At 54.7% G+C, this 27962-nt stretch overlaps 1 protein-coding gene across 4 annotated transcripts; it reads left to right on the plus strand.

The window, feature by feature from the left end:
- The first annotated feature begins 365 nt into the window (after positions 1-365).
- On the plus strand, positions 366-27957 carry MFN2 (mitofusin 2). 4 transcript variants are annotated; one of them, XM_030328157.1, is made up of 19 exons: positions 366-602; positions 1840-1979; positions 6116-6294; positions 9510-9645; positions 12825-12987; positions 13690-13814; positions 14961-15069; positions 15189-15296; positions 16342-16495; positions 16706-16773; positions 16920-17041; positions 19032-19158; positions 19546-19650; positions 19921-20023; positions 20477-20733; positions 21777-21932; positions 23368-23564; positions 24365-24499; positions 25919-27957. In XM_030328157.1, the coding sequence occupies exons 3-19, from the start codon at positions 6120-6122 to the stop codon at positions 25986-25988; spliced, it is 2310 nt and encodes a 769-aa protein (XP_030184017.1). In that variant the 5' UTR covers positions 366-602; positions 1840-1979; positions 6116-6119; the 3' UTR covers positions 25989-27957. The 4 variants fall into 4 exon arrangements, with proteins under 4 accessions (XP_030184017.1, XP_030184019.1, XP_030184018.1 ...); XM_030328159.1 differs by having other exon boundaries at positions 367-602; positions 20477-20697; XM_030328158.1 differs by lacking the exons at positions 366-602; positions 1840-1979 and adding an exon at positions 2374-2458.
- Positions 27958-27962: the final 5 nt, after the last annotated feature.

Raw genomic sequence — 27962 nt, forward strand, 5'->3', positions numbered from 1 at the left:
AGGTTAAATAAAATGCATGTATGTTAGGCTCCCTGCCTGCTCCGTGACCGTTGCTGTTCTCATTTCCTCAAAGTCAACCGAAGGGCAACAGGCCCAAGTTTGCTTCCTCTCTTTCTCTTAAGAGCTCTTCTCTAAAATTACAAAACGCAGGTTGGGATTACAGAGCCGGCAAGGGCCTTAGGGTCAGGCTCTGGTGCAACAGACGAAAAAGCGGGAACCTCTAACCCACGCCCTTGTTTTCTTGGCCTTTGGACAGCTCGAGGCCCCGCCCACCCCGCCCTGACGGGCGCCCGGAGGAACTACAGCCCCCACGATGCAGCTGGAGTCCTTCTGCTGACGTCATTGGCTTGGGACGCCCCGGCGGTAAGCGAGCCCGCTGAGCCGCCTCTCGGGGCTCTCAGCCTGCAGACCCCCTGACCCGTATGGAGTGATAAGGTCTAACCGCCTTAGCTCGGAGTCCACCGATTGATCAGGGCCAGGGCGGCAAACGTGCGGCGGCTAGTGACGTGAGCGACCTCCCTCCTCCTCCCGCCTCTCTCCAGGGTGGCGCCGTCTGGTGACGTTAAGGGCATGATGGCCGCCGCGAGGCCGGGAAGGTGAAGGTGAGAGGGCGAGCGCGCCGGAGGGGTGGGGACCCGCCCAGCCCAGCCCGGCGAGTCCTGAGCAGCCCGGCGGGGACCGGTGGGACGCTGGAACCCCGGGAACTCGGGATCCGGGCAGGCGGGCGTCTCCACGCCCCGGCCTCGCTGCGGGGCCCTCCGCGGCCCTGAGAGGAGGGGGCGGGACGTGGGTGTCTGGACTGGGGGTGGGGTTCCTTGAGGTTCCTCGTCTCCCCCAGCCTTCCCACCTTCGCGGCCCCAGTCCACCCCAGCCCTCTCTTCCTTTCGTATCCAGTCTTCTATATTTGCCAGCATTTACTCAGCACAAGATAAGTGCCCACGTTGACCACTGTGGCGCCCTACCCTCTCCCACTTTGGGCACTTTCTGCGCTCAGGTGCAGTCACCTATTTTCTTGTTTGACTTCTCACCTGAAGGTAAGCCCCTTGAGGGCAGGTACTGATTTACCCATCCCTAACTTCAGCGCCTAGCATGCACACAGGCACACAGACGATGCGGAATAATTTACTGTTTGGATGCGTGAAGCCTAAACTGCCCATTCTCTATTGTAATCTTTCGTTGCCCTGTTTCTTCAATTTCTCCATCGTCTCTCTTTTCTTCCTCCCAGAAGGGCCTCTGATTATCACCCTTCCCACCTGGAAGGGTGGAGTGAGGCAGGTCCACGAAGTTAAAAACAAGTATGGTTTGGAGTTAAAGGGAGATGGTATCTCAGTTCCTAGCTTGGCCACTTATTAGCAGTCTATAAATCTTTTAAGTATCCCAAGCCTCTGTTTGCCCCATAGAATTAAAAATTAAGTAAGATATATTTTACAGCATGTAGCACACACAGTCTTTTAATAAGTTCCACTTCTACTTCTCTTCCACACCCCCACCCACTCATCTCTAGTCCTCAGTTCCACAATCCTCAAGACCAGTCCTTGTCCTGGTCTGCTACCTCCTCTCCTCTCACCTCTCTGGACATGGACCTGTCTTTACCAGGGCTCCTGCTTCTCACCAGCACATGTTTGTGTGTCCCCGCGATTGTCCCCACACCTGTGTGTTGTGTTTTCCCCCAGGGCACTTCCTCACATACCATGGGAGTACAGAGTACAGGGCAATGACTAAGCTTCCCTCAGGGATGAGTTTGTTTGGCTTTAAACCTGGTTAAGCGTGTTTTACACCCTTTTTTTTTTTTTTTCTTTTTGCTGCTTGTTGACATGTCCCTTTTTTTTCCCCAATAAGTTGGAATTGGTGGAGTCAACACAATCAGTAGCCAACCTCAACCTGAGACAGGACAGAGGAGAATTCAGATTCTTTTCGTCTTTTTGACTCCAGCCATGCCCATGATGCCCAGCCTGTGAAGGTCTCTTACCATCCAAAAAGTAAGTGGTAGCTGGGACGTCTGGCACCCTGGATCTGGGTTGAGTGGAAAGGGGTATGTTCTGCTGGCTGTCCAGTGGCAAGTGTCATGGATGGGGTCATCTTTGCTCAGAGCTGGAGTTTTCCAGTCTGTGCTGAAAAAAACTGTATGGATGTCCTTTCTGCTTCCATGGTTTTCACTGTTGGCGGAGAGAGCCTATTTAAAGGTTGACAGTTCAGAAGGTGGCTGGAATCTTTGGGCTCCCCGAAGAATTAGTCTCTGTCTCCCTTGTTCTCTGCTCTGCTGGCTCCTCCCTCCCTGTGTCTGCCCAGCAGAGACTGGCTCCTTATCACAGCTCTTCTGAGAGTCTACTCTGCCCCTTTTACCCTGTATACTCTTTTGTTTCAATTTCTCAGCTTCTCCTCTGTTCCAGTTGTGCCAGCAGACGATCCGTGGACCTATTTTATTTTCCCTGCTAGGAGCTGCTGTGCATAAAACTGGGTAAGGAGGTGGTGTGGATTTAGGGACTGTGCTTGGGATCCAAACACACCATGCGGTGAATTCTCTACTGCTGTTTTCACGTGCAAGGCATCTAATACTCCTCAACTAATAAATAGCCTGGGTTGAGGCAAAGCTTTTTTTCAGTTTGGAATTGGGTTTGGTTCTGGTCTTAGGTTACTATCTGTTAATACTGTGCCCCTAGCACTTTTTTGGGGTGGGAGAGGGAGGCGACCAGGATGAATGAGGCTTTCCCTGAAGGATGTTCCTCAGGATTTTAAAAACCGTTATGTAGCAGAACATCTTGTTTAGATACGTTTGTGAAATGCTGCGTTAAATACAGTTCAGCTAGTGTTTTTAGAACAGGCCTTTTTCCAGAGTCTTTGCTTTGGTCATGTGCTCTGATGGAGGATGACCGTGGCATATAGTGTTTTGGAAATTTGTTCTACTGTGGATCCCTTTTTACATGGAGCATTGGGTGCACTACATTTCTGTGGCCCGCACTTTGGGAAATGCTGTCCTGAACTATCTGAAACCCTGACTTGAAGAGCACTTTGCGCCTGTCACCCCAGCTTGAAGCATGCCACTTAATGTGTAGCTGGTATCAGAGCCACTGTAACCTAGCTGTGCCCAGGGGACTGGACCTGCATGCCTGCAGTGAGCTCTGTGGTGAAGTAGGGACTATCAGGGCTTTCCAGAGGAGGAACAGGATCTCAGCTGCTTCCTACCACTCTGTAAGGGTAGGCAGCCAGCAGGCGAAGCCCTGAGATAGTGGGCCTTCCCCTCCCCCCCATCTTGGCTTGTTTGTGTGTGTTCCGTAACTTGGGTCCATTTGTGCACATATGTATGTCCAGCTTGCTCTTTGAAGGATCGGATCCTGGGATCTGAAAGGTTTGATCAACTCTCTTGATTCCGTGAGCTCCAAACACTAAGAAACAGATGCTTAGCCCGAAGCTGCTTTTTAAGAAAAAAAAGTAGATGTGTGTATTCTGGGGATGGAAGGGGAAGAAGGCACTCTCGTGAAGGGGCATTCACTAACTCATCCGTGTCTCTCACAGTTGTGGAGGAGGAAAGTAGACCTGGAAACAGGTCACGACTCTGTGTCCGGCGATCTTTCTGGAAGGTCACAGACTAGACGAGGAGATGGGGATTTAAAAACCATAAGGTTGCGTGTCCTCCTTGGAGATGTCAGGGAAGGCTTCACGGAAGGGTGACGCTACGGTTGGGTCTAGAAGGACAGTAGGAGTGCGCCAAATGGGTGAAAAAGAAAAGAGGATCCCAGGCCGGAAGCAGCACGTACAACACAAACAGGGCACCTCAGCTTGGGGGGTTAACTGAGCCAGAGAAATCAGGCAGTTTGGATGGGTTGGAGGGAGGATCCCTGAGAGGGCTGGGGCATGCGGCTGCAGGCTGGGGGATGGTGAGAGCAGGTCAGGTCCTGGCCTGGCAACTCCGAGCACGTCTCGTAACCTTGAACCGCTAAGCTTTACCTAGCGTGCGCGCCTTTGAATCTTGCACTTAGCGAACATTAGCACTTTTGGTTTCGGATCCTTTGGGCTGGCAAACAATGACCAGAACTTGAAAGCACATGCTTCTAAGAGCCCCACTGATCTCAGGGAGCTTTCTGCCTGCAAGCAAGTCACTTCTGGGGATGGGCCCTGTTGTTCCTCAGCCCTGCGCAGACCTGTTCACTGGGTTCCCCATGACGGTGGGGGAGCCGAGGATGTGTTGGTGGAGTCGTCTCTGCCCTTCCCTGAAGGCTGGGTGTTGGAGGGGAGAGTTGCCCGATCTTGCTGGTGGAGTTTATCATTGTTGTTACTTCATAACACATAAAATCACCTTTAAGTTTGTCCTGTGTCAGCCTGAGCCTTCTCCATCTGTGTGGCATCACACTTGTCCTGCGCGTGAAGGATTCAAGGCTCTGAGGTTAAATAACTTGCTCAAGTTTACGTGGCCCAGAAAGAGTACGGTTTGAACCCAGCTCTGGTTCCAGAATCTGTTCCCTACAGCCGTGTCATGCTCCATCCAGATCCCTTTCCGTTTCCTTTTGATGCTTTTCTCTTTTTGCACTCATCCCCCGTTCTCCTAGAGTCTTAACCTGCTGGGCCACGCGAAGCCTGATTCCAGTGCCTCTTCTGCTCTGGAGGAGGCAGGGGTGCTTTCTTCCCGATTCCCCTTCTCAGAGTTCTGTTGCCTCAAAATTCCTTGACGCCTTGACCCCCAGGCTAAGAAAAGTGCACAGCTGTAGCGATTTAAGGAAGAGGAAGGTAGAAATGGACAGTTACTTGTCTTTCTTATCTCCCTAGAAATCATTAACAAAGTAATTTGTAAGTTATGCAAAACATGTGGGTTGATATTTCCCTGTGAGTCTGTCTGTCTGCCCACTCTTTGGGATGATTAGATCCTAAGAACCAGTTTTCAGTCACTGTGCGCTTTCTCTGGATGTTCTTTCTGCTTCTCAGTAACTTGTTCAGTACTTTTTGGCACGCTTGGGAAGTTTCTGGTGTATGTTCCCTCATGAGCTTTCTCATTTCCCAGATGCAGCGAGTGCTGAGTGCTGGCTCCCATGGAGAGCCCATGTTGCTATGATTAGGGTGGCCTGGGAGGGAGAATTTGCTGGGTGTTGGAGATGCAGAACCAGGCACATGCAGCTGTGTGGGGTTGGAGGGGCCTTTGTCCTTTGACATCCAGGATCTGAGGGCCCTGCTGGGGAAATAGCTCTGTGCATGTGGGAACTCAGGGGCAGTGCACTTATGGGACCAGAGATCTCCAGCCACATCTGATGCCACCTTCTCCGCTCTATCTGCCGCTTTTGACTTTGAGCAAAAATTTCTAAGGCTTTGGAGCTCAGCTTCACGGCCCCTAGTATGTTGCTGCTATTTGGAAAATACAGGCTATAACGACTGAGGGCAAGAGAGCTATGTACCCCAAAACAGACTGCTGATAGACAGGTGTTAATAGTGTTATCACAGGAGGGGGGTTATGGATTTTCCCTTCAGTTCCCGCATCTTCTACAGTGCACACGCTTGCAGTGAAAGAGACCAATAAGTGTTTTTAAGTAAACAGTAGATGCAGACCTCTCTCGCTTGAGTACCACCCTTCCTTGTCCACCCCCGACCACCACCGGTACAAACAAGAAACCCGTTCAGAATTAGGGCCGTCGTGACCTGGACGGCAGAGTGGCCAGGGGAGGGTGGCGGGGGTCACTGACTTTGAGCATCGCTTTGTTTTCACTGCTTTCAGTCATCCGTGCTTTTTCTTAGGTGGGTGATGTGTAGGAAAGAAGTGAGGTTTCTGTCACACTTTCCTGCCTGAGACCGAGAGGAGGGCTTCTCACGTGTCCCCTCGTGATCCCGGCCTGATTCCCTGAGGTGGGGGAGGCTGGGTCTGCTGCTCTTCCACAGGCGGGGGTCAGCCAGCGCAAGGCCTAAACCCAGAGCCCTGGCTCCAGCTGTCTGGGTGCCCGCACGTCCTCGGCGGTCCCTTCCTACTCTTGAGGACGCCAGTCTTACCTTACCATCCTGGATCTGGTCCTGGAGGGCCCGTGTGCTTGATGGCCCCCAGGGCTAGCCCCGGGCCCCCCACGGCACCCCGCCACAGCCCTAGCAGAACGTCTAAACTGGGCGTTCCTGGGTTCACTCACGTTGTCTTTTCTTGCAGCGCGATGTCCCTGCTTTTCTCTCGGTGCAACTCCATTGTTACAGTCAAGAAGGACAAGAGACACATGGCTGAGGTGAATGCTTCCCCACTCAAGCACTTTGTCACTGCCAAGAAGAAGATCAATGGCATTTTTGAGCAACTGGGGGCCTACATCCAAGAGAGCGCCACCTTCCTTGAAGGTGAGACAGGCGGCCTGCTCAGCCGGGCCCACACCTGTCAGTTTCCATATGTAGGTGGGAGGATAGAGGGGAGGGGAGGTAGAGCCTTGCTCCTGGGGAGCTCATCCCCAGGTAGGTTGTCACCTTCAGCAGTGTTGTGCTTTGGGAATCATGTGGAATTGGGCTCCAGGGAGATCGGACCAGGAAAACTAGAGACCTGTCATGTAAGAATTCTGTGTATTCTGTATCATTTAGTCGTGAGGGGTAGGTGAATCTCAGTCCCATGTAGAAGACAAGCAGATGGAGGTTTTGAGATTTGCTCGATATCTTGTAAGTGACACAGCAGGGCTCTACCAGGTATCTCTGACTCCTAAGCCCAGGTGTTTTCCTCAGCCTGCTGTGCGGGTATTGGTTGTCCCTGCCCAGGGTGTTCTTTCTCTGATATTTTTAGTCAGCGGGGCTGTGGAAAGGAAACTTGCGTCACTGGCACCTTTTCCACTAGTTACTAATTTGAGCCCAGCCCCTGGTGCCTGCTCTATCAGCAGAGGAGGACAGGTTCCCGGGGCCCCGCTCAGTCGATTGCCAACCCCAGCCTCTGGTTGTCTGAGGCTCCCTCTCTAGAAGGTACACGTTAGCTCCTGTGTCTGGGATTGTCCGTCCAGACCCAGTGGCTGAGTCTCATCTGCCCTTGGTTTCCTTGTTTGTGAAAGAGGCGCTCAAGCGAGACCAGGGCTTTTTAAATTCTAGTCCGCAGAGCTCTCCATGTTCAGTGGAAACGCCCCAGAGACACGGTTCACCGTCTGCTTTCCACTAGCGTGGCTTGGCTTCGGGTTGGTTTATGTGACAGGCTCCTTCTTAAGGCTCCCTTTAGAGAGAGGGAATGTTTCCAGTACTGTGGTCTGAATGTTTGCATTCCCCCACATTCTCATGTTGGAACCCTAAGACCCAATGTGATGGGGTTCACAGGTGGGACCTTTGGGAGGTGATTAGTCACGATGGGGGAGCATTCATGAAGGAGATTAGTGCCCTTATGAGAGACCCCACAAAGCTCCCTGGCCCCCCCTTCTGCCACGTGAGGATACAGTGAGAAACCTGTGACCTGGGAGAGGGCCCTCCCCTAACCGGGCCAGCGTCCTGATCTGAGCCTTCCAGTTCAGAACTGGGAACAGTACGTGTCTGTTGTGTATGACCCGCCTGGTCTGTGCGGTTTCATTGGAACAGCCTGAGCAAACCAAGACTGAGAACGGACTCTCTGCCCTGCCCCTGGCGTGGTGCTTGATGCAAGAGAAGGTGGTCCCCACATACTTGTTAACGTGAAAATCCGAGTTTTACAGTTAGAAGACTGGTAGCTGAAGTTATTCCAGTTCATGACCCGTTTGTTTGGCAGTAACTCGGGTGCACCTGGCTCTGTGCACGCAGAGATGGGGCAGACCAGGTCACTCCTTCCAGAGCTCAGGCCGACCGTCTGTGATGCTCAGACTCACTCACTTTGATGGTGCCATGGACGAACACGTGCTTAATGAAGGGGTCTGTGCGCTAGCATTAGGAATGGCTGTTTCGGTTCTTGTTCTTGGGAGAGTAGGAGGCCCGTCCTGTTGGTGGGCTGCAGGGGAAAGAGCTGGAGTGCTCTGGGTATGTGTTTGGGCCTGCCCTGGCTAGGGGCGGGGATGGTGGCCGCCTGGTCAGTCTTCTGGCTGTTTCTTTTAAATGCGGCCACTCGCTCGCTCGAGAGCCCGGCTCCTTTCAGGAGCGTTGCAGAAGCCACGCCCATGTGCCCCTATGAAGGAGGAGGGGTGATGGGTCTGAGACTGCGGTGACCAGGGGACCTGGGAGGCCTTGACGGTTTGGTCACTTCCCCTCGTGGCATCATGCAGGGGAGACTCACCCGGTGGTCTCTGAATGCCGCCTGTGGTCACCAGTACCCTCGTCGTCTTGGGTTGCCGTAGCAGAAATATCACACGCTGGGTAGCTTATAAACAACAGGAGCTCACTTGTCACGGTTCTGGAGGCTGGTAAGTTCAGAGTCCGGACTCTAGAAGATTGGGTGTCTAGTGAGGGCCAGCTTCCTGGATTGCTGTCGTTTCCTGTGTAACATCCCAGGTAAGCACACGGCAGGAGTTAGCTAGCTCTCCGGGTCTCTGATAACGGCACTAATCTTAGTCATGAGGGCTGCACCCTCATGACCCATCACGTGGTGGGGGCATAAACATTTAGTCCATTGCCGCGAGCGTGTGCCGAGGGACCAGGCGCCCGTGTACTCCGCCAGCTGACACGCCTTCCTGGTACAAGACCAGATGGGGTGGGGCCGGACCTTGCTCATTTGCTCTGTCATCCGTTGCCCATCTGCCTGTCAGAGCCACTGGGAAAAAGCAGTGCAGTGATCCCAGTACCCACTGGCTTAGCAATTGGGGTGCACCTGCTGAGTGCGGGGACCGCACAGTTTGGCTTTCATGTGGGAGATGATGCACTTGAACTAGACGGTCACACCATGGTGAGGTGAGCGCTGAAGTACAGGGTGCTTTGGGAGCACAAACAAGGGGCTCTCACTCAGGTTGGGGGAGTCAGGGAAGGCTTCCGGGGGCTGTGCAGTCCATGCTAGACGAGGCTAAGTGGGAGTGAGCCAGAGCCCCCCAAGGCAGCGCCTCCGTGCATCGGCGGGGGGAGGGGGAGGGGTGCACTGAGCAAAGCCCAGAGTAACCGGAGGCACCATGGCGAGGGTGGGGACGTGCCGTGCAGGATGGGGCTGGCAGGAGGCCCTACTGGAGCAGTAGGCAGGGCCGGTCAGGAAAGGCCTCATGAAGGTGCACAGGGTCCCGTTCTGGCTCCGAGTTTGGGGCAGGTAAATGACGAGGATGGGGTGAGACTGTGTTTGAAAGGTGATCAGAGCAGTGCCTGGTGTGTAAGGAACAGTTTGGTAAGTAAAACGCCTGGAAGTGACGGCAGGGAACATTCTGGTGCTCAAATGGACATCGTTCATTCATCCTTGCGGCAGTCGCAAGAGGTGGGCACTGCTCTTTGTTGTGAGAGTCGGGAGTCTAAGACTGGGCTCTGTCGCCTGAGGTCGCACAGCTGGGAAGAGGTGGCAAAGCAGTACTTCCTTGCTCTGGAGCCCGGGTGTCTGCGCTGCGGTCCCCAGCAGGGAGGTTGCCCTTCAGCGGGCAGTGGCGGGGAGCTGCGGCCGGCGCCTCTGTCCCCCGCAGACAGAGGGGTGACCCATGTTCCGTCTCCACCTCCAGACACCTACAGGAATGCGGAACTGGACCCCGTTACGACAGAAGAACAGGTCGTGGACGTCAAAGGCTACCTGTCCAAAGTGAGGGGCATCAGTGAGGTGTTGGCCCGGCGGCACATGAAAGTGGCTTTTTTCGGCCGGTGAGTCTGTGAAGCTGTCACACCTTCTTCCTGCCTGGGGGGGAGGGGGGCGCTTGTGCAGCCTCGCAGTCTGAGTACCTCTTCCTCCTGTTTAAGTTTTTAATGGTGGCAAAATACACATGATGTAAAACCCATTGTCACGATTGCTCTTAAGTCTACAGTCTGGTAGTATTTACTGTGTTCACGCTGTTGTGCCGTCATCACCACCGTCCATCTCGAGAACTTCTTCATCTTGAGAAACTGAAACTCTGTCCCCATGAAACACTCGCTTTTGTCCTCCCGGAACCCCCACCCCTGCCCCAACCTCTGGCAGCCACTGCTTTGCTTTCTGTCTCTATGGATTTGACTCTTCGAGGAACCACCAATAAGTGGAATCGTACAGTGTTTGTCCCTTTGTGACTGACCTCTTCCACTTAGCATAATGTCCCCAGGTCCCCTCTGTTGTGCGCTTCAGGATGGCCTTCCTTTTTCAGGCTGAATAACATGCCACCGTGCGTATAGACTGTATCTTGTTTATCCGTTCATCCAGGACGAACACTTAGGTTGTTTTTACTTCTTGGCTGTTGTGAATGATGCTGTATGAACGTGGGTGTACAGATATCTGTTCGAGACCTTCCAGTGCTCTGGGTACATGCCCAGAAATAGAATTCCTAGATCGTATGGTAGTTTCATTTTTAATTTTTTGAGGAACCACCATGTTGTTGTCCTTAGCGACCGCACCGGTTTCCAACCCCCCCCGGGAGTGCACGGGGCTCCAGTTTCTCCAGCTCCCTCCAACACGTGCCTTCTGTTCTCTGATAAGACATCCTCATGGGTGTGAGGTGGAATCTCATCGTGGTTTTGATTTGCATTTCTCTATTAATTAGTGATGTCTAGCATCTTTTAATGTGCTTCTCGGCCATTTGTGTATCTTCTTTGGAGAAATGTCTGTGCCGGTCCACTGTCCATTTTTAGATGGGGTTGTTTGTGGGGTTTTTGTGAGGTGTGAGAGTTCTGTATATAGCCTGCATATTAACCCCTTACTGGATACATGATTGTAGATGTGTCCTCCCATTCTGTGCGTTGCCCTTTCACTCGGTTGGCTGTGTGCTTTGATGCCCAGAAGTGTTTTCATTTGGATATAGCCCAGTTAAGTTTATTCCTACTTCTGTTGTCTAGACTTTTGGTGTCCTGTCCAAGGAATTGCTAAATCCAATGTCATGAGGCTTTTCTTCTGTTTTCTTCCAAGAGTTTTATAGTTTTAGCCATCAGATCTCCTTGTTACACTTTGAGGTCTAGTGGACACTAGAGGTTCTCCAGTTCTTGGCACACCCTGCACGTCCTGCAAATTGAACCCAGCTCTGACACTGTCTACCCGGAGGGAGCATTAGATCCTGCAGGTTAAGGCCCAGTCCCCCAAGACGGGCCTCGTTTCAGATGCCATTTGGAAATCTGTGTTTTGGGGTGACTGGCAGTCACTGGCAGTGACATGGAGGTTCCCATGACTCCTCCTCAAGTTTGGCTAATTTGCTGGAGCTGCTTACAGAACTGAGGAAACAGTGACTCACACTTACTGGTTTGGTGTAAAGGATACAGAAGAACCAGCAGGTGAAGAGGGGCACAGGGTGAGGGCCAGAAGCGCTACCCTCCAGGCTTATGGATGTCTTCGTCAACCCGGAAGCTCATCAGACCTCATTGCTCAAGATGTTTATGGAGTTTAATCCACAGGCCCTTCCTCTTTCCTGAAGTAGGTGGGTGGGGCTGAAAGTCCTAACCCTCTAATCGCTTGGTCTTTCTGGTGACCAGTCCATTTTGAGAGTAGGGGCCCCAACCTCCGTCCCCTCATTAGCATAGACAGGTGTGCTCAAAAGGGGCTCCTGTGAATGACAAAAGACACTCCTGTTGCTAAAATTCCAAGGATTTTAGAAGCACTGTGCCAGTAAAGGGACAAAAACCAAATGTATTTCTTATGTCTAATCTTTAAAAAGATTAGAATCTAATAAAGGGAACAAAGACACCTGGACAGGTTGGATGCTATACACACAGCAGTGGCCTGAGGAATAGGCACTCTGCCTTGAGTCTTGCCCCTAATGACCTGTGACTTTGTTACCGAATCCCAAGTTCGGCTCCCCATCCCTCGAATGACCAGTACTCGAGAGATGAGTATTGAGGGGTACCTGGGTGACTCAGTTGGTGAAGTGTCTGACTCTTGATTCGGCTTAGGTCGTGATCTCGCTGTTCAGGGGTTTGAGCCCCACGTTGGACTCTGCGCTGTCAGAGTGGAGCCTGCTTGGGATTCTCTCCCTTTCTCTCTGCCTCTCTCTCTCTCTCTCTCTCTCTCTCTCTCTCTCTCTCAAAATATATAAGTAAGCTTAGAAAAGATGAGTATTGATAGGAAAGGAATATGCGCTTGATTTAGGAGGCTGGCCACGTGGGAGGAAGGTGGACTGTTACCCAATAGCCAACTCCTCAGTTTCTGTGTCGCCATGAGGGTTTTAAATTTTTTTTTTTTAATGTTTTTATTTATTGTTGAGATGCAGACAGAGCATGAGCAGGGGAGAGGCAGAGAGAGGGGGAGACACAGAGTCCGAAGCAGGCTCTGGGCTCCGAGCTGTCAGCACAGAGCCCGATGCGGGGCTCAAACTCACGGACTGTGAGATACCTGAGCCAAAGTCAGACGCTCAACTGACTGAGCCACCCAGGCGCCCCAGTGAGGGTTTTAAAGGGACCAGGGTCGTTCATCAGTGAGGGGGTGCAGGGGCCTTTAACGTTTCGATTCTGTACGGATTTAGTGGCTCCTGTTTGCAGCTTTCAGTGCCCAAGGGTTGTGCAAGAGATCTGACTCCTGTGACACGTGAGGAGTCTCTCTTCTTCTAGAGAGGAATGTGGGATTAATAGGTAACAGAGGGAGGGTTAGTAAATCAATCGCATGCACTTAGCACCCCTGTTAAAGATTACCACGCTAGTTACCAAGATTAGGGTGGCCCCCGCGGGTAGGTTTGCAGTGATGACCTGGGAGCACATCATGGGCACAGGCCAGAGGTGTTTGTCCATCCGTTTGCATAAACACAGAGTGCTCGCTCCCCCTGTCTGGGTACTGGTGCCACTGCAGAGACTCGGGCTCCCAGGCTGGCATCTTCTGTGTGGAAGCCTGCAAGGCAGGTACGGGTGGCCTCCCTGATGGCTGGTTGTCCTCGCAGGACGAGCAACGGGAAGAGCACCGTGATCAATGCCATGCTCTGGGACAAAGTTCTGCCCTCAGGGATCGGCCACACCACCAACTGCTTCCTGCGGGTAGAGGGCACAGACGGTCACGAGGCCTTCCTCCTCACAGAGGGCTCGGAGGAGAAGAGGAGCGTCAAGGTGAGGGTGCCGTGGCGGGGACCGTGCCGGGGGGGGGGGGTGTGTGTGCTGGCGGGTCGAGTCTGGGCGTAGACCAACCGGGACGTCCACTGTGACCGGGCAGTCAGCACCTCTAAGGAGAGGGTGGTGCCCGTGTGGTGGGAAATGGGAAGGCCTGTCAGAGCTGAGCTTGGGCAGGTTTGAGAGCTTCCGGGCGGGTCTGAAGAGCGCCAGGAGTCAGGAGGCTCCAGTTCCTGTGTTGCCAAGCAGGCCGGTGGCTCTTCTCCTCGCTCAGAAGAGTGCGTGTGCCTCGTTTGCTGGGCTGTTGCTACAGGGCGACTCCTGCACTTGTCCCGTGGTTGTGAGTCAATAGCCCGTGGCTGGTCCGTTTTTATTTTTCTGAGAGCCGCTGGCATTCTTGTTTGGGGCCAGAAGCTCCTTTCGGTGCGTGGAGAACTCATCAGTGCAAAATAACTGCAGCTTTAGGACAACAGCCAAGAAAGCAGCCTTTGAAAGGAGTGAAGAGTAGTTGTTTCTTATTGGCTCGGCCCGGCCCTTGGCTTTTCCATGTGCAATGAAAGGAGTAAGGGAAGCAGACCAGGCCGCAGCACTGGGCCACCGAGCCCCGCGTGCCAGGCGGCACGGGCAGGCTGGCGGCCAGCGAGTCTTCCTCAGCTCTGTTCTTTCTTTCTTTCTTTCATTCTTTTCCTCCTCCCCCGTCAGACTGTGAACCAGCTGGCCCATGCCCTTCACCAGGACGAGCAGCTCCATGCTGGCAGCCTAGTGAGTGTGATGTGGCCCAACTCCAAGTGCCCACTTCTGAAGGATGACCTCGTGCTGATGGACAGGTAAGAGGGAAAGTGCCTCCGTAGGAGGTCCACACTGGGCCCTCTCCGGGTTTCTTTTTCTGCATCCTCCAGCCAGGGTCCCCTGGGGCCTGTTTGGTGCTCTGCTTCTCGTGCTGCCTTTCCTACTGGCTCAGCCAAATCCTCCCGCCTCCTGGATTTCCCCGGGTCTGGCTGCTGTAGCCGTTGGCATCAGTGCCCTGGAAATGTCCCAGTGACGATCCATAAAGACAGATGGGAGGGAGGCCCAAAAGTTGAGGAGGTTCTCAGCTGTAACCCGAGGTTGGTGCGTGTATTAGGGTTGGGAGCTTGTGGTGTTGGGGTCCGTGTGGTATTTTATTTCTCTCGAAGGAACACTTTGGGGCAGGTCATAACTGTCTTGAGAAGTACGGTACCGTAGTGCTTATTGGACTCACAGAAATATAAAATTTCACCTTAATTGCGTATCTGCAAAGCGAAATTACAAACCATTATTAAAAAAATTTTTTTTAATGTTTATTTTGAGAGGGAGAGACAGAGTACAAGCGGGGGAGGGGCAGAGAGAGAGGGAGACACCGAATCCAAAGCAGGCTCCAGGCTCTGAGCTGGAAGCACAGAGCCCAATATGGGGCTCGAACTCACGAGCTGTGAGATCATGACTTGAGCCAAAGTCGGACGCTTAACAGACTGAGCCACCCAGTTGCCCCACAAGTCATTATTTTTAATGTTTTAATTTTATTTTCTTTCAATGTTTATTTTGAGGGGGAGAGAAAAAGAGAGAGAGCAGGGGAGGGGGAGAGAGAGGGGGAGAGAGAGAATCCCAAGCAAGCTCCATGCTGCCAGCGAGGGGCTCAAACTCCTGAACCATGAGATCATGACCTGAGCCGAGATCAAGAGTCAGATGCCTAACCGACTGAGCCACCCAGGCGCCCCAAACCGTTGTTTTAATAAAAGTGATACACGGGTGGAACAAAACACAAAACGTATTTTCAGACTATCAGGAAGGATATGAAATGAAAAGTAATTATCCCTCCAGTAAAGGCCAGGCCCGATTTCTCTCACACCTGTAACTTTCTCCTCCTTTGCCTGGCTGCCTCAAGTCTGTGCAGAGCAGGAAGACTAGGGCCCAAGGTCTGTGTGCCTGATGATGCTTTACCCCGTCACCTCTAGCCCTGGCATCGACGTCACCACAGAGCTGGACAGCTGGATTGACAAGTTTTGCTTGGACGCCGACGTGTTTGTGTTGGTGGCCAACTCAGAGTCCACCCTGATGCAGACGGTAACCCCTCCACCTTTTCCCACACTCCTGGACCCCAGCTGAGCGGGCAGGGGGTGCGTGTGGCTGACGACCTTGGCCAGCACAGCCCCTCCTGTACTGAGGTCTTTGTCCCCCTTCAGGAGAAGCAGTTCTTCCACAAGGTGAGTGAGCGCCTGTCCCGCCCGAACATCTTCATCCTGAACAACCGCTGGGACGCGTCCGCCTCGGAGCCTGAGTACATGGAAGAGGTGAGTAGCTCTTTAGTCGTCACTTTGGGACCGTGTCCCCCCAGAGCCTCTCCGTGGGCTCTCCAGCCACATTGGGCCTGTGACTTGACTTCTTCACTAGAGATTTCCCAGGTGTTCCCTGGGGTCACTGTGGTGTCTTCTGAGAGCTTTAAGAACACTCCCTTCACTTCTGCTCACTTCCCCTGCTCCCTCTACTCTTCCAAAGGCTGTCATCCAGGCCTGAAAAGCGTCCCCACCGCATCAACCACACCCTTGTTTGAGGCCAGTGCTCACTTCAGTTCATGAAGAGTTACTCGTTATAGAACAGGCTCAGCTTTCAGAAGACGTCCAGGAAAGAAGCTTAAAGGAGGAGCAAAGAATAATTGATTCTTACTGGCAAATCCTCTAGTTCTTTACCTTTTTGCATGAGAGGAAAGGAAAAGGAGTAACAGACTGGTAACATGGGACGATGAGGCGCGCGGCCCGCAGGCTGACGCTGGACAGTGATGGGGAAGCTCCTTGTCTATGAGATGCGTGGAACAGAGTTCTTGGAAGGAGGAAATCTGCTGACTTGAGGAAAGCACCTCCCAGTAGAACCTGAGGATTTCAGAGCTAGAAGGGATTTCCCGGTGGCGTCCACTGATCTTATAAACGAGGCCCTGGGAGGACTCGGCTTGGCAGGGTGAAGCCCAAGTTTAGGTTTCTTGGCTCCGGGTTCCTTTCCTTCTGGGCACCAAAGTGAGACACCGTGTGGGTTCTAACAAGAGGTAGTTTGGGGCAGGTTTAGGCATTTCTGCTTGTATGTGCATAAAATATTTGTGGCAGCCTGTGCCCCAAGAAACCCCCATGACGTGGGTTCTGGGGAACTTGGTGGCTAGAGAACAGCGATAGTGGGAGATGATTCCTCATGTGTGTGGGAGGTGTGTGTTTGTACCTGTGGAATACTGAACCATGTGACTACCTTACCTCTTCTTTAGAAGAGAGGCAGTTCGGGGCTGTGGGCTCCATTGGGAGGGGGCCACTGGCACCCCACCTGGTCACACCCACCCATCTGCTTGGGCTTCAGGTGCGGCGGCAGCACATGGAACGTTGTACCAGCTTCCTGGTGGATGAGCTGGGCGTGGTGGACCGAGGCCAGGCTGGAGACCGCATTTTCTTTGTATCTGCCAAGGAGGTGCTCAACGCCAGGATCCAGAAGGCCCAGGGCATGCCTGAAGGAGGTACGATGGAACAGACTTCCTTTTCCCTGATGGTTGAGACATCTGGCTTGTGCTCAGCCCGTAAAGATGGTTCTGATGAAGAGTCTTGAGGGAGAAGCTCTTTGCTTCTCGGCCAGTGTTTAAGCCAAGTGCCCTGTTGGCTTGGCTTTGGACGATGTTACCATTTCCTTCTGGGGTTGTTTCCGGACTAATATGGTGTAATTCTCCTAGGGGGCGCTCTTGCAGAAGGCTTTCAAGTGAGGATGTTTGAGTTTCAGAACTTTGAAAGGAGATTTGAGGTGAGCCCTTTGATTCCAGCGTTTGATTATTCTGTGCCTCCCCGGCACCCGCCAGCCGTGACCCTGGCAGTGAACGCCAGAGCCTCGCCTGGGGCTGGTGGACCCCAGTGGCCCCCGCCTTCCTCAGCACCTCTTGTCTGTTCCAGGAGTGCATCTCCCAGTCTGCGGTGAAGACCAAGTTCGAGCAGCACACGGTCAGGGCCAAGCAGATTGCGGAAGCGGTGCGTCTCATCATGGACTCCCTGCACGTTGCGGCACAGGAGCAGCGGTAAGAACCCGACACCGCGTGCCCGCAGAGGGCAGAGCTGGGAAGGGATCACTCACCCCAGCCTGGGGACTTGCCGGCAGAGCTGAGTCCCTGGGGTGCCACCGGGACTAGTGAGATCCCCAGGGAGCAGCCTGGCGAGGATGGCCATTGGGTGGGTATCTGGTCATCCCACGTGGTCTGTGTGGTGGTTCTTAGAAGTGTTGCCCCACAAGCCCGGTGTTGGAGTCCTCAGCTGACACCACACTGAACATGGCAGCGTTTCTCAGAGCTAGAGGCAGGAGACGTGGATTTGGTTTTTTTAAAGATTTTATTTTATTGTAAGTAATCTCTACACCCATCGTGGAGCTTGAGCTCGGTCCCCAGGAACAAGGGCACATGCTCCACTGCACTAAGCCAGCCAGGTGCCCCCAGGGCACAGTTTTTTAAAAATAATCTTTTTTTTTTTAATGTTTATTTTTGAGAGAGAGAGAGAGAGCGCGTGCTTGAGCAGGGAAGGGACAGAGAGAGAGAGAGACACAGATCCAAAGCAGGATCCAGGCTCTGAGTTTTCAGCACAGAGCCCGTTGCAGGGCTCAAACTCACGAACCGTGAGATCATGACCTGAGCTGAAGTCAGATGCTTAACCGACTGAGCCACCCAGGTGCCCCGTTTTTTGTTGTTGTTGTTTTGTTTTGTTTTTAATAGAAATTTAAATATGGGAAAATACAGAGAATAGCGTAAAAACATCTTGCTTTCTTTAGTGTTTGCTTTATATTATCCTAAAGTTGAAATAAAACAAAAAACATCAAACACCCTTTGAGTCTTCAGCCCCTCCCCCGCTGTCACCCTGCCCACTCCTCAGAGGCAATGGCAGCCATGAATTTGGTGTGTAGCCCCATCATCCATTTAGAAAGTACTTTTGCATAAATCCTGAAGAATACATAATACTGCTGTGGATGTGCCTCAGGCATGTGGACAGGGTGTCATACTGAATGTGTCAGGGCACCTTGTGTTTCTTTCCACTTGGCTTTGGTTTTGTCCCCTATCCCTTTCAGGTAACACAGAGCTGGTAACACAGAGTTGGTGTTTCTATTAACTGAGATAGAGCATCCCGTTGGCAATATACCTCATTTTCCTATGGGATGATTTTTATTTTTGTTTATTTTTTGATATTTATTTGAGAGAGAGCGAGAGAGAGAGAGAGAGCATATGCACGCACACCTGTGCAAGCAGGGGAGGGGCAGAGAGAGGGAGAGAGAGAATCCCAAGCAGGCTCTGCGCTGTCAGCACAGAGCCGGACGTGGGGCTCGATCTCACGACTCTGGGAACGTGACCTGAGCTGAAACCAAGAGTCCAACGCTTAACTGATCGAGCTACCCAGGTGCCCCAGCCAATGGATTAGTTTTTAGATTTAATTCTTTTCTGTTGCAAACCCTGTTGCAGAGGACACCGGTTCAAGTGGCCCCTTGTGCACATTTGTTAAGAGTATGTCTAGGAGCTTAACTCCCGGAGGCAGAACTGTTTCGTCCTAGGGTGTGTGCATTTTCAGTTTTAGCGTTTTCCTCTGATGCCCTCTGAAACGTCTGAACGCGTCCCCAGTTCCCCCGTGGTGCGTGCTGGGACTGTGCATTCCCCGAGCCTTACCGGCACTTCAGACTTGGTGATTTTTGCCAGGTTCCTGCCTGCGTAGAGTAGTACCTCTTTTTAATTTCATTTCCCCAATGACTAGTGAGGCTGAGCTTTTTTTTCCCCGGATTAATGAGCAGAATCTGTTCTAAACGCCCCCCTCCCCATCCCCCCAAGCATCCTCCTTGGTCCCCCATCACCTCTTCCCAGCTGGCAGACCTAAGGGCACAGGGCTGGTGCTCAGGAACGGGGAGAGCATGCTTCTGGGCACCGTCTGACATTGCTGGGGCCCCAGCTGGGGCATGTGCAGCCTTCCTGGCGTCCCCTCGCTCCTCCGCTTGGTTGGGTGGGGACCCGCTCCTGAGCCCAGCGCGCTTTCTCTCAGGGTCTACTGCCTGGAGATGCGGGAAGAACGGCAAGAGCGGCTGAGGTTTATTGACAAGCAGCTGGAGCTCCTGGCGCAGGACTATAAGCTGCGGATTAAACAGATCACGGAGGAGGTGGAGAGGCAGGTGAGGATCGTGGAGGAAGCACTCTGGGCGATCTGGACTGCCTAGGAGTGTCCAGGGTGCTGGCGGTTTCTCAGCCTTCCAGAAGGAAGTTGTGGCTCTGACTGGAGCGGGCGCATAGCCTCCCCTGGGCTCCCTGGTCCCTCGTGTGACCCTGGGCAAGTCCCTGTGCTCTGGGCCTCCCCTCCACATCTCCGAGGAGCATTTGCCCGCCACTCGGACATCCCTTCTCCCTCAAAAGCTTTCCTGCCGTAGGGGAGCTGAGAAGACCGCTGGCTTGTGGGGAAGCTCATGCGGTCTGCGAGGACTCGGTAGGCTCTCCTGGTGCTGCAGGAGGGAACCAGGCTCACCTGCCCTCCATGCTTCACGGTACGCGTCCCTCTCCCGCAGGTGTCCACTGCGATGGCGGAGGAGATCAGGCGCCTCTCCGTGCTGGTGGACGAATACCAGATGGATTTCCACCCTTCCCCAGTGGTCCTCAAGGTCTACAAGAACGTGAGTCGTTAAGCAGCAGGTGTTCTGCACGGGGACTCGCTTTAATCCCTTGGGCCGCTGGGTGGAATTGCCACGCGACAGTGATTCGGCCCCTGCTGGTCTGCGTCAGGGTCCCTCAGCCAGAGAGATAGGACCCAGGCTCCACTCCGCGTTCCGCGGTCACCTGCTGGGTGCGGGCTGACCAGCCTCGGGCTTCCTTGTCCCCTGGCTCCCCAGAACGAACTCCTGACGGGGGCGTTGCCTCTCTGAACCTCTGCCTCCCTGTTGCAGGAATTGCACCGCCATATAGAGGAAGGACTGGGCCGGAATATGTCCGACCGCTGCTCCACAGCCATCACCAGCTCTCTGCAAACCATGCAGCAGGACATGATAGGTCAGTGGGGACTTGAGACTGGGGCTTTGGGTTGCCCAGCGGTCAGCTTTGGAGGCCAGTCCACAGAAATAATGGCCTCTCCTTGTCTGTCACTCTTGACGATGAGTCTGTCCGGTACCCTCAGGTTCTTGGGGTGTGCGGAGCCTGTGTTCCACACACAGACTCGGGGAGCCGGCTTGAGTTACCACACGGGACTGTCACAGGCTGAGAGTTTGGCCTGTCCTTAAATTCACCCGAAGCATAAACGTCAGCAGGTGTTGGAGCCTCGGTCCACACGCCCCTGGGGCCAGCTGGCCTGCCTCTCTGGGAGGGGCCCTTGTGGCGCCACAGGCCATTCCTGCAGAGCAGTCTGCGTCCTCGGCGGAGGCTGGCACGGCCTCCATTTCGAGGCTGGACCCCGCTGTGGCACAGGGCCGAGCCGACGCGCTTTCCCCTCGTTTGTGTTCCCGACAGATGGTTTGAAACCCCTCCTTCCTGCGTCTGTGCGGAGTCAGATAGACATGCTGGTCCCTCGGCAGTGCTTCTCCCTCAGCTACGACCTGAACTGTGACAAGCTGTGTGCTGACTTCCAGGAGGACATCGAGTTCCATTTTTCACTCGGGTGGACCATGCTGGTGAATAGGTTCCTGGGCCCCAAGAACAGCCGCCGGGCCTTGATGGGCTACGGTGACCAGGCAAGCAGTGTCCCGCACCCTTGGGTGTCACCAGAGGTCAGTCTGCACCTGTCTCCAGACCTAGGAGCCATTCTCAGGGGGTTCCCTGCGGTTTCAGCCGTGGCACGTGTGCTACCACACCACGGTCCGGGTTTTTGCCACAAATCCACGTAGCCTTGACTTAAGCACCGATATCTGCAGAATTAAAAACGTTAGCTGAGTGTTTTTTCTAACGTATATCAAATGAAGCGTGTGACTTGTGAATATAGATGATTTAAGTCTATCCACATACCACCGTTCTACAATTTAGATTTTTTTTTTTTCAACGTTTATTTATTTTTGCGACAGAGAGAGACAGAGCATGAATGGGGGAGGGGCAGAGAGAGAGGGAGACACAGAATCGGAAACAGGCTCCAGGCTCTGAGCCATCAGCCCAGAGCCCGACGCGGGGCTCGAACTCACGGACCGCGAGATCGTGACCTGGCTGAAGTCGGACGCTTAACCGACTGCGCCACCCAGGCGCCCCTCTACAATTTAGATTTTTAAAAAATTTTTTATTTTTGAGAGAGAGAGCATGCATGCGCAGAAGCAGGGGAGGGGGCAGAGAGAAAGGGAGACACAGGATCCGAAGCAGGCTCCAGGCTCTGAGCTGTCCGCACAGGGCCCGACGTGGGGCTTGAACCCATGTACTGTGAGATCATGACCTGAGCCGAAGTTGGACGCTTAACTGACTGAGCCACCCAGGCGCCCTTAAAATTTAGATTTTTAAAACCACTCATGTCTCTACCTGTCGAACTCATGTGTGTACTGCGCCTGGTGCACACCCCCACTTCGGGGGAATTGTACCGAGGCATTTGGGGCTGCCACTGCTCGCATTTTGTGGGGTCCCCACAGTGCTCACCTTGGGGCTGGCCGGTCTGTTACGAAGCTTCGGTCCTTCCTTGCTGCACGCAAAGCTTAATTTTCTTTTTGCCTTTTTGGAAACCGAAGAGCCGCTCTGTGTCTCTGACCCAGGACCCCTGGTCCTGAGGGTCACTGAGGGTTCTGTTGAACCAGAGACCTGCCACATTCTTCTTACCCCTTCTGTTGTGTCTTTTCAGGTGCAGCGCCCCATCCCCCTGACGCCAGCCAACCCCAGCATGCCCCCGCTGCCGCAGGGCTCCCTCACCCAAGAAGAGCTCATGGTTTCCATGGTCACCGGCCTGGCCTCCCTGACATCCAGGACCTCCATGGGCATTCTCGTTGTCGGAGGCGTGGTCAGTGAGCAGCCCTGCCCGGGAAGGGCGGGGGCTGGAGGACAGGCGGGTGGGGCCTGAGGGGCACAGTGCTGGTCAGGGTCCCCGCGTCCACACAGCGGCGTTTTCACGCCCACCTGTGGCTTCTCACGGTGGTCTCTGGTCTCGGGAGCTGTGCGGCCTCAGCCTGAGCTTCAGCGTGTTAGTCATTGACTTCTTGAAGTCTCAGCCGACGCGACGTTCAGACGGCACCGCTCCCGTGTGACAGAGGAGGAAAGTCTGGGTGGCTCGCCAAAGACAGTTAGGATTGGAACTCTGACCTGAAGGTCTCTACTACATGACGGGCTTCGGGGAAGGGACCCGAGAAGGTGACAAAGCTGGAGTCCAGACAGGTGGGCGTGGCCAGGAGGTGAGGAAGCCCAGAGCGAAACTGGCAAGGGTTTAAGACAGAGAGACCAGGCTGGGCCTTGAACCCTTGCGTGTCTGTCTCCTGGTTTTCTTGCCCTTTCCTTTCCACTCCAAAGCCTGAGATCGCAGGCTGCCTTCTTGGTGACTGGGGTACTCCCCACGTCCTGACGCACGACACACTGTGGCCAGGACACTTTCACCCTGAGTTTGCTGGGGATGTGGGCTCGCTCTCTCTGCTGTGGTCGTTCGAGCCGTAGAGTGGTGGCAGATGTGACAGGGACAAAACTGCTGGGGATTGTGCTCTCAGCTCGGAAGACTGGGGTGGACACAGCTGAGGCCCCTTGCTCTCCGTCTCCACAGACTTGGCGTGCCGTGTGGCTTGTTTCAGACGGTGACCTGGCAGAGGGTCGTTAGCTGAGGCGCCGGTACTCGGTGGTCACGGGACCCTGTCAAATAGCACATTTTACCCAAACCACCCTGAGACCTGGAGAGACCATCAGGCCTCTTTTGGGAGGAACGTGTGTAAAGAAACTTGGCGTGGGTTTCAACCAGGACGGCAGGTGGCACTGACGCCTTGATTTCTGGCTCCGTGTCCAGTGCTTTTTGTGACCACGCTGCCTCGAACTAAAGTGTCACGGACCAGAGCGACAGAAGCCACCCTCTGAGGAAAGACGTGAGGGATTCTACTCGTCAGTGTCCTCAGGATGGAATGTCACTTTAGAGCACCTGCTTTTGTCTTTAGGGACTCTGCGTGTCTGGTTCCATGCTTCTGGTGCCAGTGCCTCCTCCCCTACTCCCAACGCTCCCCTACCCCCCACACTCCCCTAACCGCCCCTCCCCTACCCTCACCTCCTAGCACAAGTCTCCTCGTGTGACCAACGCTAAGTTACCCTGTTTCTGAATTAGGTTCCTGCCCTTCTGGCCTCCGTGGGATCAAAGAGGTGTGGAAGGAGGCGTTCTGAGGAGAGACACAAAGGCTCTTTGGGGCCCTTGGGAGAGGCAGGGGGCGGCAGAGGGTCCACACCGGCTGATCGCTGTGCCTCTGCAGGTGTGGAAGGCGGTGGGCTGGCGGCTCATTGCCCTGTCCTTTGGGCTCTATGGCCTCCTGTATGTCTACGAGCGTCTGACCTGGACCACCAGGGCCAAGGAGAGGGCCTTCAAGCGTCAGTTCGTGGAGTATGCCAGCGAGAAGTTGCAACTCATCATCAGCTACACCGGCTCCAACTGCAGCCACCAAGTCCAGCAGTGAGTCCCCCGCGGGGCCGGGGCTGGCTCCTTTGGTTCAGAACTTCCCGCTAGCTTCCCTTGGACCTGCCCTGGGAACCGCTGGATCCCAAGCATCATCTGACACTGGCCTTCAGCCGTGCAGTGTCGGCTCTGAGACCAGGGATGGGGAGAAAGCTGTTTCCGGGGACACCCTATGCCCGGGGCCGGGACCAGTTAGGCCTCTGTTCCCCCAAGGAAGGGAGATGTGGGCGGACGAGGGACGTTACTTGTAGTGTTTTTTCAAGGTCTGTAGGCAGAGCTTTGAAATTCTAAGACCCGGCCCTGTCTTCCTGGCACAGCTTTGGGCAGGAGGGGGCCAGGCTGCCTGCCTGGCTAGTCGGGGCGGGAGGAGTGCCGGCCTGCCTTCCTCACACTGCTGCGTGGTGGGCCCCTTGCCCTCACCTAATTTTTCATTTTCTCTGTGAACCCTTTGAAGTAGACATTGTTTGTGCGGGCGTCTCCTTTTTCCAGATGGGGAAACCGAGGCTCGAGGGGCCGTCCCTTTTCCCCTGCCACTTGGTGATTAGTGGCAGAGCTGGGATCTGAATCCCCGCCTGCTGTGCCCCAGGCAGGGTGCTCCTGGGTCTCTCACTGTGCTGACGCTGAGCGTGTGTGGCGTCCTTGGTCTGGGCAGCGGGCGGAGAAGATTCTGCCACACCGGCGTGGTGCAGGGCAGAGCTGCCAGCGGCTGACCGATGGGCACCAGGTGGATCTAGCCAGTGCCCGTGTTCTGCAAACCAGCCACGTGGCCCCATTGATCCCGACTCTCTCCCACTCAGGGAACTGTCTGGGACCTTTGCCCACCTGTGCCAGCAAGTTGACGTCACCCGGGAGAACCTGGAGCAGGACATCGCCGCCATGAACAAGAAAATCGAGGTTCTCGATTCACTTCAGAGCAAAGCAAAGCTGCTCAGGTGAGGTCGCCCTGGGAGGCCGGAGGCGGTGGGCTCCGGCGTGCGGCCCGGGCGCAGCGGTGTTTTGGCTGCTTGTCTGTGTCTTGTGTGGATGTGAACTTCACTCCGCGTGAGCTGTTTGCTAGCATCTGCTGGGTGCCAGATACGGTGCCGGCGCTGGACGTTCGACAGGATGTAGAGTTACTGCCCTGCGGACGCTCTCCGTCGGGGCCTTGGCGGAGGAGGAGCCAGGCGGAAGGGAGCCGTGAAGGGACCGCTCACGGGCACCTTCTCCTTCAGCAGCATCTCAGGCACTTGACGGGCGCCGTGCCGCTCACCCGTCCGTGTCCCTGCAGGGTCGTGTCACCTATCTCCGTTTTCTAAAAGGGGAAATTGCAGCCTCCAGGAGTTAAGTAACTTGTCTGGGGTCCCACAGGCAGTGGCGAGGCCAGGAGGAGAGGATCCAGGTGTGCGTGGCTCCAGCACGCCGGGACACTCCGCACGTTCATGGTCTTTCTCTGTCTACTGTGCACCGGGGTGTCTGGGCTGGACCCGCCACATGCTTTACTCCATTTCTCTGGGCGCAGGGAAGGGGCCGTGTCGGCATTTTTACCCATCGGAAAGGTGGTCAGGCAGCTGGTGACGGGCAGAGCCCCCACTGGCACCCAGGTCCGTGCGGCGTCCCTGTGGAAAGTCGGAGTTTCTGTCCAAGCTTTGCTGGGGGGGTCAATCTAAGGAGCCAGAGGCCTGGGTTCTGGCCCAGGCACTCGTGTTTGGGCGGATCACTGAGCTTTCTTAAGTCTCATTGTTTTCATCTGTAAAATGGAGCGAGCTCTCGTGACAGAGCCACAGAGCTGAACCAGAAAGCGCTCCGCAAAGGTCCTCAGCCCGTTCAGCCTGAGATAACATCAGCACCCGGGGACCCTGTGCTTCCTGCCCCCGCCCCTGACGTCAGTGCCAACCCCTGGGCAAACGGTGGACTTTCCCGGGCTGATGTGCCCTCCCCGCCCACTGCCCTGGGCGAGTCAGTTTCAAGGACCCCTCGGCAATGGGGGCGGGTGGTGGTCACCGATGCCTCTGCTGCTCATAGCCAACAAGGACGGGGTGAGCCCGTATGGGCCGCGTATCCAGCAACCCGACCCCCCACTGACAGGCAGGAAAACTGACTTCCGGACAGTTCAGGGGCCTGCCTGTGGTCAGGTGAAGCAGACATAGGGCTTGAATGTCAGACAGGCCTTACTTTTGGCTCCACGGCTGATGAATCGTGATTGTGGGAAGTTATGTCATAAGTTCTCTGGGTCTCTTTCTCTCATCTGCAAAGTGGGGGTTATCAGAGGAGTAAATGAGGCTATGAGTCCAGTGTCCTTGGAACTGCTCTCGGTGTGTCATGCTGTCACCTGTCGGCAGCTGGAGCGCTACAAATTAACCCTTTCTCCGCAGGAACAAAGCCGGCTGGTTGGACAGCGAGCTCAACATGTTCACGCACCAGTACCTGCAGCCCAGCAGATAGTGGGCAGCCTGGCGCCGCAGCCCGCGTGGGAAGGGGCCGTGCTGTGTGGCCCCACCGGGGCCCCGGGCAGCTCCCGTCCGGTGCTGCCACCCTGAGAACGAAAGCACCCCCGTCTCATACCATTTTGAGCCCCTGAAACGCTAGTTCCCCCCCCCCTTTGCCTGCCGTTGCAGGAAGACCTTCAGGCTCGTACCCCTAAAGGAGACTTCTTTTTTTTGATGATGACCGTGGACCGCGTGGTACCAGGGAGTCGAGTCTTTGCTTTGTCGGGTGCACTTGACTGAGATTCTTTTGAGTGCTTGACAAGGTCTCGGGATCCGCCGGCCCCGCGGGACGCCTGGTCGGCGCCTCAGGGGGCGTCAGGCAGACCCCGTCCTCCAGCGACACTAATCCCCGACCACACGTCCGCTCCGCTCCGCTCCACTCCACGCTCGCAAAGAAGGGCCGCCCGAGGGAGGGTGGGATTTCTTCCCCGATCGCACTGGAACGCATTTCCGGAAGGGCTGCTGCCTGAGCGTCAGTTTGGTTTTTCAGCTTCTGAGCTTCGCTGCATCGGCAGAGCGGTTCCCACACATCTCGGAGGCAGAGATTGGGTTGGAGGCTGGGGGGGGGGGGGGGCTTGTGCCATGAGGGGGCGGGAAAGATGTTGCAGAAGCCGGGGCGGGGTCGGTGGCGGAGGGGAGGGGCGTGTGGAGAGAGCAGGTAGCTGGTACCGCGTTGAGGAGGGGCTTGGCCTCCCTTCTCTTCACTGTGTCCCTTGTTCTGTTTTCAGTCTTTAGCCTGTGTAGCCTGGTTTTATTGTTGGTCATAGATGGGTTGGTCCAGAGCGTTAGAGGATGTAGCAGAAGGCAAGATGGCGGAGGGAGGGGGGCGCCCCGTCCGGGATGGTTGGAGAATGTGGAGTCCATGGAGAACAGGGCTGTTTGACCTTGCCCTGTGAGGGGCTCACAGGCTCCGAGAGCTTGCACGGTTAGCTTGATCGCATCCCCATTATGCCCCTTAAGAGGTGTTCCACCCCGCCTTGGCCCAGGCTGCCCTTGGCCACCAGTCAGTCCTCCTGACTAAGTTTCCCGTGCCGCTGAGGCTGCAGTTGGCCGAGAGACAGCGTGGGAAACCCAGCAGCCCCCCTCCCTGACCCCCAGAGCCTCTTCCCCTCATCAACCTCGTGTGGACTTTGAGAAATGTTTCCTGTTGAGTTTGGGATCGTTACTGGTTGAAGAGGGGGCAGGTTCCTGTCCCCAGGGTGTTAACTGGGGCAAGCAGCCTCTGCAGCTCAGGTCGGAGAACTTCCTAGAAACCAGAAAGCTGTCTCTCCCAGAAAGAGGTGGGGCTCTGGCAGAGAGGTGGGGCCTGTCCTCCTGAATCCCCCCGCCCCCCGCTCTCCAGCTTCCGGGAAATGAGTTGGTGGCCTCTGCTCACTGGTGGGTGGCCACGCAGGTGGCCTCTTCTCCAGGTGCCTGCTTGTCTTTCAGACCTTCAGCGGACGGCGTGTGGGGCAAAGTGGTGGGTGTTGCCTCGACGGTCACATGGCAGGAGGATGTTCTGAGCTTTGTGCCAGGCCTAGATGGTGGTCACTTCACGGCGTGTCAGGAGAAATCAGTGTCACATGATTCCAATGAACTTTGTGCTTTTTGGGGGGAATCATTTTTTTTTATTTCGAATAACTAAACATGAATTTTTTTGAATGTAGCCCCTGGGCGGTGAATGGAATTTTGAGTTTCTTATACAATGAGTAAAATTAAATTTATCCCACTGAGGGAAAGACTCTGACCGAAGTGTGGCAAAAAGCACTTTAATTTCATGCTGCTAACTTTGTTCCCTGTCTTTACGTTCATTTGCTGGAGTGTGAGACGTGCTTGACACAGTGAGTTTTTCCTCCGATGTATTTAAGGTGGTATATTTGCCTGAACTGCTCCTGTATCGTTGCCGATAACATTGGAACTAAAATAAAACCTAGTTGGAAACCCTCTGTGG

This window comes from Lynx canadensis, chromosome C1, assembly GCF_007474595.2.
Source record: "Lynx canadensis isolate LIC74 chromosome C1, mLynCan4.pri.v2, whole genome shotgun sequence".
NCBI classification, from domain to species: domain Eukaryota; kingdom Metazoa; phylum Chordata; class Mammalia; order Carnivora; family Felidae; genus Lynx; species Lynx canadensis.

Coding starts and splice junctions, on each gene's coding strand:
- MFN2 (XM_030328157.1), top strand. CDS start 6,120: ATGTCCCTGCTTTTCTCTCGGTGCAACTCCATTGTTACAGTCAAGAAG. Junction 13,815..14,960: donor GACCTCGTGCTGATGGACAG/GTAAGAGGGAAA, acceptor CGTCACCTCTAG/CCCTGGCATCGACGTCACCA. Junction 24,500..25,918: donor AGCAAAGCAAAGCTGCTCAG/GTGAGGTCGCCC, acceptor CTTTCTCCGCAG/GAACAAAGCCGGCTGGTTGG.